General features: G+C 37.3%; 1 protein-coding gene across 1 annotated transcript; it reads right to left on the bottom strand.

Annotated features, from left to right (window-relative positions):
* Positions 1-8,107: 8,107 nt before the first annotated feature.
* On the bottom strand, positions 8,108-8,835 carry LOC121972374 (polyamine oxidase 3-like). Its single transcript, XM_042524055.1, has 4 exons — positions 8,749-8,835; positions 8,527-8,615; positions 8,310-8,423; positions 8,108-8,225 (listed from the first exon to the last, which is right to left on the bottom strand). Exons 1-4 carry the CDS (start codon positions 8,833-8,835, stop codon positions 8,108-8,110), a joined length of 408 nt encoding a protein of 135 aa, XP_042379989.1.
* Positions 8,836-10,607: the final 1,772 nt, after the last annotated feature.

Here is a 10,607-nt window from a genome sequence, read left to right as displayed (position 1 = left end):
AGAATGAAGATGAACCCTGTGTCTACAAGAATGTTGTTGGGAACACAGTTGTCTTACTTGTATTATATGTGGATGACATACTACTCATTGAAAATGACATCCCTTTACTGCAGTCTGTAAAGACTTGGCTGGGGAATTGTTTCTCAATGAAGTACTTAGGTGAAGCAGCCAGTATTCTAGGAATAATGATCTATAGAGATAGATCTAAGAGATTGCTTGGCCTAAGTCAAAGTACATATATTAACACGGTTTGCCATGCAGAATTTCAATAAAGGATTTCTGCCGATGTCAATTGGTGTGAGTCTTTTGAAGACTCAAAGTCCCTCTTCTAGAGAGGAGAGAGACCACAGGGATAAGATCCCTTATGCTTCAGCCATAGGATCTATCATGTACGCCATGCTATGTACTCGTCCTGATGTTTCGTATGCTTTGAGCATGACGAGTAGATACCAGTCAGATCCAGGTGAACCTCACTAGATAGCGGTCAAGAATATTCTTAAGTACTTGAGAAGGACTAAAGAATATTTCTTGATATTTGGAGGCGATGGCGAGCTAGTTGTAAAGGGTTACAGTGATGCCAGCTTCCAAACTGATCAAGATGATTATAGATCGCAGTTTGGGTTCGTGTTTTGCTTGAATGGTGGTGCTGTGAGCTGGAAGAGTTCGAAGCATGATACAGTTGCTGATTTTACAATAGAGGCCGAGTATATTGCTGCATCAGAAGCAGCAAAGGAGGCAGTTTGGATCCAAAAATTCATTATTGGGCTTGGGGTGGTTCCTAGCATAGTCGATCCTATAGAGTGCTATTGTGACAATAATGGAGCAATTGCGTATGCTAAGGAACCTCGCTCACACCAACGGACCAAACACTTACTACGGCGCTTCCATTTCATTCGAGAGATCATCGATAGAGGAGATGTGAAAATTTACAGAGTACCCACAGAGGCTAACGTCGCTGATCCCTTGACCAAGGCTTTGGCACAGAGAAAGCATGATGGTCACACTAGGGCATTGGGTGTTAGAGCCTACACTGATTGGCACTAGTGCTAGTGGAAGATTGTTAGTGAGAGCCCTAGAGCCGATCATGTGATGATTGTTGTATGGACTCGATATATCATATTCCTATATACATTTATAAAGGTATTTTTTTATGGTTAATATACTTACTTGTATTGGTGCCAAATAACTGAGTATAATAGCGTCCTTGAGTAGATGATTCTTATCTATATCAATCGATATGTTGAATTGATAATGAGATGATATAGATAACACTACTCTTAATCATTCTTAGTCAAGTATTAACATTCAGGGACAATGTTAATGCGATGAGACTACCATGTAGGTCAACTAGATAACTTGATCTCACAAGTCATGGATATTAGATATCAAGTTGACACATGGGTATGCATTGGAGAATGAATACTGAATGACCCGCTATGAGAAAGTATCATGGATCGTTATATGAGTGTCATATACTTTCTCATGTGACTATTAGTATGACTATCAGTCCTTGGACCTGAAGTCACCATGGTTCCCTACATAAGGAGTTGCATACTTTGGATTCGTCAAACGTCACCCGTAAATGGGTGGACTATAAAGGTGACTACTGTGTATGTAACAAATTGTAACACCCACAAAATTATAAGATAAGTTTATGGGTGTTATTTGCTTTAGAGCATAAGAGTAAGAAGAATCAAAAGAAAAAGAGAAATAAGAGAAATAAAAAGAAGAGGTGAAGGTTTGAACCTTGAACCTCTCACAAAGGATAGAAATGAAATTATGAATGATAACCACTAGGATAATGAATAACATATGAATGGAAAATGATGGGAATTGTAGTTAAAAGTGGGGATATAATTAAGGGAGGGAACAAGAGAAAAATCAAGGAGCTTTCTTCCTCTTGTTTACCTCTTGGTTAAGAAAAGGAGTAAGCAAATGACAAGTTGGCTTTTCTTCTTTTCTCTATTTTCGTGGGGATTAAAGAGAGTAAGGATGAGAAGAATTAAGGGAAATGAATAAGGACATATTTTCATTAGAAAAGAGTATATACATGAATTAAGGAGAAAAGGAAGCAAAGTTCATCTTTGTCTCTTCCAACCACTTAGCATAAAAAGGAAAGAAAGAAAAGGATTTCATTTTCTTCCTTTTTCCTCACCATTGCCGAAACTAGAAGCTCTCCTCCCTCATCACCACAAGCCAAGTTTAGGTTTTCTCCCAAAGAGAAAACTAAATTACAAGAAGGAGCCTCCAAGGTGTACCCTTCCAAGCAAGAGAAGTGCTAAAAGAAGAAGCTCTCTTCTTCCTCCTCACCAAGGGTACCATTTTCTTAAGGATTAACAAGTGAACACTAGGTAAGCTTCCCCTCACCTGTGGTACAATAGCTTATAAGGTTTTCCATGAAGATAGATTGCTTAAAAAAAACCTAGGGATTGCTTTATGGAAATTTCGGCCAAGACAAAAGGAAGAGTCTAAGAAATTTTTAAACTAGATATGCTTATTATCTTTCTTATGATATGTATCTTATGTAGGAGGTTAATCTAATGTTTTCATACTAGAATGATTAATTATAATTTAGATCCATGAACTTAGACTCTCGGCCAAGCATGAACAAGAGGACTAGGTAAGCTAAAGACTCAAACTAGACATGCTCCCTTGTTCTTGTGTTATGTACCCTATGATAATGTTGTTGTTAACTTTTTCTCTTACTTGTATGTTGATTGAAACTCCATTTTATGCTCATGAACATTCGGCCTTGGAAGAACAAAAGGCCTAGGAGAGCTTTAAACCTAAAACTAAGCATGCTATGATTTTTCCTAAGACAAGATATGAAGCTAAAAGGTTATGCCATGATTGTATGTTGGTTTTGAATTCTATTTCATGATTATGAAGATTCGGCCATGTTAAGATTTGAGGCCTAGGAAAGTTTAAACCAAGTCTAAGATGCTCATGACCTTCTTGATGAAATGTTATGAAACTAGTTTGATGTTCCTATGGTTGCTTGTTACATAGAAATTTGGTTACATGTAACTTTCGGCCACACTAAGTTTTAAGGCTAGTATGCTTAGATTTTCAACTAAGTTTACTCATGTTATTTCTTGTAATGATGCCATGAAAATTGTGTAGGGTTCCCATGTTTTTAAACTACATGAAAAACAATTCTATGCTTACCATGTTTCGGCCACTAATGGTCTAAAGGCCTAGGGAAACTTAGAACCCAACTTGGATATGCTCATGATATTTCTTGTGATAAATGCTATGAAATGTAGTTGTGTTTTCCTTGCTCTTATGCCACTAGAAACCTAGTTTCCATGCTCACATGTTTCGGCCACCATGGGTTTAAAGGCCTAGGGAAATTTAGAACCCAACTTAGATATGCTCATGATGTTTCTTGTGATAAATGCTATGAAATGTAGTTGTGTTTTCCTTGCTCTTATGCCACTAGAAACCTAGTTTCCATGCTCACATGTTTCGGCCACCATGGGTTTAAAGGCCTAGGAAATTTAGAACCCAACTTAGATATGCTCATGATGTTTCTTGTGATAAATGCTATGAAATGTAGTTGTGGTTTCCTTGCTCTTATGCCACTAGAAACCTAGTTTCCATGTTTAATATGTTTCGGCCACCTTGAGTTAATGGGTTTAGGAAGTTTGGAACTTGAACCAAATGTGCTTATGATGTTCCTCATGAAATGTGTAGGATATTGGCTTAAGGTTCAACCTTTTCATGCTACATGTAACCTAGAATAAGGCGTGCTAGGGTTCGGCCATGATAAGGTTAGAAGCTTAGGGAACTTAGAACCCAAATTAAACATGCTCAAGTTGTTCCTTATGAAATATGATGTGATATGAGTTTAGGGTTTACATGTTTGCATGTTGCTTAGAACTTGATTGCTCTTCATGAAGGTTTCGGCCATGAAAGAAGTAGGAACCTAGGAGGGCTTAAAAATTTAGGTTAACATGCTTATGATCTTTCTTATGATAGGATGAGAAGTTATCATGAGTTTCTTATGTTTGTATGTTGTCTAGAGTTCATGTCCATACTCTTGACTTTCGGCCATAAAAGGTTTAGTGACCTAGATGTGCCTCCCATGCTATGTTATGAAATAGGAGATGCATTTAAATGATTCCATGTATGATTATGTCTTTCTATGATAAGTGATATGTTCATTATGTATGCTTATGACCCATGCATGTGCTATGTGCCCAATTATGCATGCTTTATGATATGATAAATGACATGTCCATTATGTACGTTTATGATCCATGCATATGTTGTGTGCCCAAATATGCATGTCTTATGATGTGATAAATGACATGTTCATTATGTATGCTTATGATCCATGCATGTGCTGTGTGCCCAAATATGCATGTTTTATGATATGTTAAGAAATATGATATGCATGAAATGATAAGAACTATGATATGTATGACATGCTACTTTACTTTATGTATGGCTTGTACCAAGGGTGGGCTCCATAAGCGCCCCAGGGTCGATGGACTAAGAAACGGGCCTCGTTAGGGATGGGCTCCTAAGTGCCACTAGGTCGATGAACTAAGAAACGGGCCTAGTATATATGCCTTGTAGGGTTCAAGACTTGCTACCTTGGACCTACATAGGACGCGCGCATTTATGTATGTGGTACAAGCCGGGGCCCTAATCATGTTGAGATTATGTTTAAGTATGTATATTATAAGTTTTCAAAAGACATGTTGCATATGTTTCATGATACATGATTAGGAATTTAACTTGCATATACTTTATGAGTATGCCATGATATTTATGATGATGTTATGCTATATCAGGATACATTTGATGATCATGTTATATTATGTCATGATACTTTATGATGATTATGTTACGATAAGCCATGATATGTTGCTTGATATGATAGATTTGGTTCCATGCATTATGACTTATGATTTTGATATGCTATGCGATTTTTGTGTGTATGAAAGGAACTTACTGAGCCATGAGTGCTCACAGCTTACTTTCTTGTACCACAGATAAAGGCAAGGAATGGATGTACTAGGGGAGCAGCAGGAGGGGCTAGAAGGATGTGTGTGGTAGTGGCTTGGCTAAAAGGGAAAGACCTACTTTTTGTTAATAAAGAAATATGCCATGTTTATGTTATTTCATTATGACTCCATGACATTAATTATGTGTTTGGGTATTATGACTCAAAATTTACGATAAGTATGCTATGTGGTTTATATGTCCATAGAAATTTTAAAGTAAGGAAAAGTTTTTAAATTCTCTAAGTAAGACTTCTACTGTATTAAGTAGGTATGTATGTCCTAGTAACCCCCCGTCGCCTTAGCAGGAGGGGCGGGGCGTTACACAAATTATGCGAAGGGATGTGAGTGATGTAGATGAAATCTATCTCTCCTATATGACGGGAGTGACATCATGATTCTTGATAGAGTGAGATCACTAGGTGCATGGCCATGCCCAAATAAGTCAATATGAGTTATTGAGCTCATTTGATTAGAGTGAGTTTACTTAGAGTTCAAGACATAGATTGATTAGAGGATGACACGGTCTATGTCTCAATTGATCAATTTAGATGTCAAGGATAGAAGGGCGTTGTCACATATTGTGAGAGTCACAATTAGTAGTCACAATGGTGATGTTGGATCTCAACATTCTTGTAACTTGGGTAGTAATGATGTGTTGCTAGATACCGCTCATTACTTATGCTCCTAGTTTAGGAGCATTGCCAACGATACAAGAACCTATAGGCTCACACACAAAGGGCAATTAGATAGAGATTAGGTTCATATGATGGACCAAGAGGATTAGGTTCATGTGATGAACCAAATTAGATTAAGAGTAATCCAAATTAGATTAATTGAGTTGGACTCAATTTGATTCATTTGTCTAATGAGTCTAATTTAGACTATGATTCATTGAGTCAATTTAAATCAATGAATAGAGATTCATTAAATTAAATTGATTTGAATCAAAGGGTAGATTTGATCAACCATAGGAGATAAGAGGTTAAGTTTGACTTGACCAAATGCCAATTCATTGTGACTTGGCATGGGCCGGCCAATGATGATGTTCTACATCATCAAGGCTACATCATTGTATGCCACCTCATGAGGAAAACCAAGAGCCATGACTCTTGGTATTACATGGAGGTATTAAATCCTCTATTAAGTGGCCGACCACACACATGAAGTGGGGTGTGCTCATTCAAGGCATCTTCTTCTTCCTCTCTTCTTTTTCTCCCTCTCTTCTTTTTCTCCCCTTCTCCTCCATTGCCGAGACCTCTCAAGAGTGCTAGCACACTTTAAGTGGTTTTCTCCACCTTTTGTCCGTGTGGATACGTGTAGAGGAGTGTACACTTGACACTCTACAAGATCCAACAACCATTTGGACGAGCGAGATAAGCGAAAGGCATTGCTACAGGGGTAATACTTCTTTTTCATGTAGATCTAAGGTAGGTCTAGTGTAGGCAAACATGTACATGAATATTTTTATTTATCTTCGCATGGATCCGTGGCTAGCTTCGGGGTTTTCGCAACGTAAAAAGCAGTTTTTGCGGCTCAAAAGTCTAACAGTTGACCCTACTAGAGATCAAGGATTACAGTCTCAGAGGATTCGTCATATCATACTACCAGTGGTTTTAGCTTCTGTTACTACTAGTTGGATGAGAGTTAGAGTCACATATTAGTTTCTATTATTATTAGCTGGATAGTAGATGATATCTGTATACTCATGTTGACTCAATTAGTAGAGAACCAGTTTACTCCTGCTAGATTGATCAGTTTAGGATTGATTTACCTCGTCGACTTGTGTAGTTTTGGTTTGACTTATCACCCTTGTTGACTTGGGTAGTTGTGTATCGATTTACCTTAGTTTAATTAGTCGATGATTGATTTACTCTTATTAGATTAGTTAGTTGATGATCAATTTATTATGTTGGTTGGACTAGTAGAGGGCCGACAAACTCTATATTATAGGGATTCTGATTTTTGGGTTACTCGTGTTTAGTTAGATATCTTGAGCACGTTTAGGTACATGACTTATATTGGCGTAGAAAGGACTGATTAACCGTATACCCACTACAAGAAAAAAGCCTTACAACAACGGTTTTTCACCGTTGTCGTAGCCCCTTTCTGACTGTTGTTAAAGGCTATGTTGTTAAAGGGAGTACTCAAAGACAACGGTTTTTAACCGTTGTCTTTGAAGACAAAGACAACAGTTTTTACAACGGTGAAAAACTGTTGTCTTTTCCTTCAAAGACAATAGTTTTTCACCGTTGTCTTTGAGCGTCTACCTTTAATAACAGGGTCTTCAACAACAGTTTTAACCTATTTACGACAACAGTGAAAAACCGTTGTCTTTTTTTGATAAAAAATAAAAAAAATATATTAAAATTTATTATACAATTTTCTAGTATTATAAATCATTCAAAATACTAAATTTGTAAATAAAATTTAACATATAATTTTCTAACATTCGAAAATAATATTTACAACATTCCGAAGAAATTTCAAAAGCAGCCAACAAAATGACAACGACACTATTACAACAAAGGTAGAACAACACAACATCCTAATCCTAGAAGAGTAACACAACATCCTAATCTTGATATAAAAAAAACAGTTTTGAAGAGTTGGATCATTTGAACTACTTTTACCATGTACAACACTAGAAGAGTAACAAAACACTGCTTCTTAATTCTCCTAATCCTTCATCCTTGCCATGTTTGCATCGTACTTGGATCGAAGTGGACCAAGTAGATAAAGAAAGAAGATAAACTAAATGCCTTCATCTTCTTCATCCTTGCTTCTTAATTCTCCTAATCCTTCATCTTCTTCATCCTTGCTTCTTAATTCTCCTAATCCTTCAAACTCCACCTGTAAGAAGAAGATAAAGAAATGTCACTTGATCTAAACTAAATGCCTATGAATAATAAAAAAATCTGAAATCTCATAAAGTAGACTTAATTCATTAATAATGCATCATATTGAATGCCTCTCCATGACTAGCTTAATAGCCTGTGCTATAGACATGTCTTCATTTGTTTCATACCTGAGTTTGTTAGCTTGTAAACGTTGAACAGTCATTTCACAAGAGAAATATTTCCAAGTTATCAGCACTACAGATATAAGGTTAATAAAGAACTTGCCTCTTCCAGAATGGTTTCAAACACCTTACCAACTTTTTCCACTAGATCTTGAGGCACTTGATGTCCATCACCATCAAAGAGTGCGTAGCTGAAAAATAGAAGTAAATTTGTCTCCATAAGATTATAGTCTCCATGATCAGTGATATCTGTTAGTTATTCAGTTAACCATTACCTCTCCAAGTCATGATCATACAAGACAGAATTGTCACCAGAAGTTCGATAAATTGGTAGACCAAGTCTTCCAATCCAAGATGCCAATGGATTCTCGTTGCAGACACCATGCAACCTGAAGTGTCCAAATTAAAACTTCTAGTCACTGAAATTTTGAAGGCTGGCCACAATCCTCTTCAGAAGGAATGAAAACAAAAACACAAAAAAAATAAGCATACCAGGCTGCTCCCATGTCAACAGGAAAACCAAATGAGTAGTTAGTGTGAACTCGACCACCAATTCTATCCCGAGATTCTAAAAGCACAACCTAAGGAATAAAAAATAAACTTCCATGTGATACAAATTTACCCAGCCACTTCACACACTACATTCATATCAGAACTTAGAATCTAATATGTAAAGACAACTAAAAAAACTGTTAATTTATATCGACATAACACCTGAAAAGCTGCATTTTTCAGTGCATGAGCAGCTGCAATCCCTGCAAATCCACCACCAATGACAATGGCAGAAAAATTTAGTTTCATAAGCTAATTTATCATAAGCCTCATTGTATCTTGAAATTTTAATTTTATTTCGTGTATCTCATCTTTCAGATTCACCTTATAATTTACCATCTGCCCAAAATGAGTGATTGATTCGTTCCTCTTTCTAATCCTCTCTTTTTCCTCATTATAGAAGTTGCCTCTAGAGCATAATCTTAAGCGGAAAGTAATGTCTGGAGTCCACATAGAATCAGTGCCAACTGGTAGTCATTCTCCCCGACCACCACTCCAAGATTGGCAAGTTGAATCGTGGAAATTGCATTCACAACAACCTCTTACCAAGCGACTAAATTGTTATAGAACCTTAACACAACATTCTCCTCAGCAGTTGAATTGCAGCCAACCTCCAGACCAGATGTTCAAGCATAGGCCACATCTCCAACATCAGCATGGGTGTCAACCACCTCTACACAGAAATCTGGCTCGACAGATCAATTGGCCTCGACAAAGCAATCAACCAACTGTAAACAACCAAGGGAAGTTCTATAGGTGCAATCTTTGCCAGATGAATTTTGATACTTCTTCCAAACTTCACCTGCACTATCAGACTAAAGAGCACAATGCAAGGCACAAGTTTACAAATATCAATGTTCCAAATGGAAGCACGGTGGTGTGGTGTGAAGAGTGCCACGTACCATGTATGAATGAAACATTATTAGCTCAGCATCGTGCTGGAAAGAAGCATGCTGCTTGTCTCCATTTGCTAGCACAAAGTGCTACTTCCACAGCAGCCGACGCTGGTCAACCTCCCAGAATTTGAAGATATGGAACCAAAATGCAAGTACGGTGGCATAAAAAAACTTTTAATTTACAACAACCTTAAATAATCATGTAAAGATAATCAGCAGATACACCCCAAACATAAAAATTTAGTTTTATTTGCAATTATGACAGATAATCATGTAACTAGCTTCCGTATTCCCACAAAAAAAAGATATGTAACATAACAATATACTGATACAAAGAAAACTAAAGGGATGACTATTAAAGGAAAGAATACCTTAAATAAAATGAATTCAGAAAGTTCCCATAGGCTCTGGATTAATCCTTTAAGTTTACTTTGATCATGAGCTAAAACATTGCATTGAATAGATTTAAATCGAAGTAGGTAAAATTCCCATTTTGGCAGCCTGTATACCTCACGAAACCCATCTGCAATTTCACACTAGAGGTTGAAATAGAGCTCTTAAAAATCTTTAAACTTGATATACCGAAAGCTGGAATAGAGCAGGAGGCTATACTCACCAGAAAAATCCAAATTGATGCTGGAGATCATTGAAAAAGGGATGAGTAGATTCAAAACTCTACTAAGCTTGAACACCAACATCTCACGACTAGAAGCCCTAAGAATCGACCTGAAATCAGTCAAAAAATTGAATATTTTGTGACTAAAAATTTACGCAGAAATAGGTCACAAAAAGGACTCTATTTGGGCAGAAACAAACATAAAAAATATGTAAGGAACAAAACCCCTCAAATGATTTGAAAATGAGGGAGGCGGGGAGGCGAAGGGTGTCAGTGACAGTGGCGAGTACGCGGAGAAGAAGTTTGTCCAAGAGCAGCAGAGATCTCTTCCTCCATCGCAGGTTCATTTTCATTAGGGTTTGTGTTTGATCACTGAGTCGCATGTTGAAGAGTGCATGATAGAGAGGCCTTTTAGTTGAGGCGGCAGCGACGCATATGGCAGAAGCGAACCTGAGGCCCATCTAGGATGGAAGGCAGTGGAGCATCTAGGGTTTTCGATGAGAAGATGC

Source organism: Zingiber officinale, chromosome 4A, assembly GCF_018446385.1.
Source record: "Zingiber officinale cultivar Zhangliang chromosome 4A, Zo_v1.1, whole genome shotgun sequence".
NCBI lineage: Eukaryota > Viridiplantae > Streptophyta > Magnoliopsida > Zingiberales > Zingiberaceae > Zingiber > Zingiber officinale.
Note: the sequence above shows the minus strand (reverse complement) of the source record. Positions and strands in the feature narration are given on the sequence as shown.

What these genes read in the sequence shown, in the direction of transcription:
- LOC121972374 (XM_042524055.1), bottom strand. Translation starts at nt 8,835, where the DNA reads ATGAAACTAAATTTTTCTGCCATTGTCATTGGTGGTGGATTTGCAGGG. An exon ending in GTTGACATGGGAGCAGCCTG is followed by an intron (nt 8,424 to 8,526) that starts GTATGCTTATTT and finishes TGGACACTTCAG; the next exon opens with GTTGCATGGTGTCTGCAACG. An exon ending in TATGATCATGACTTGGAGAG is followed by an intron (nt 8,226 to 8,309) that starts GTAATGGTTAAC and finishes TCTATTTTTCAG; the next exon opens with CTACGCACTCTTTGATGGTG.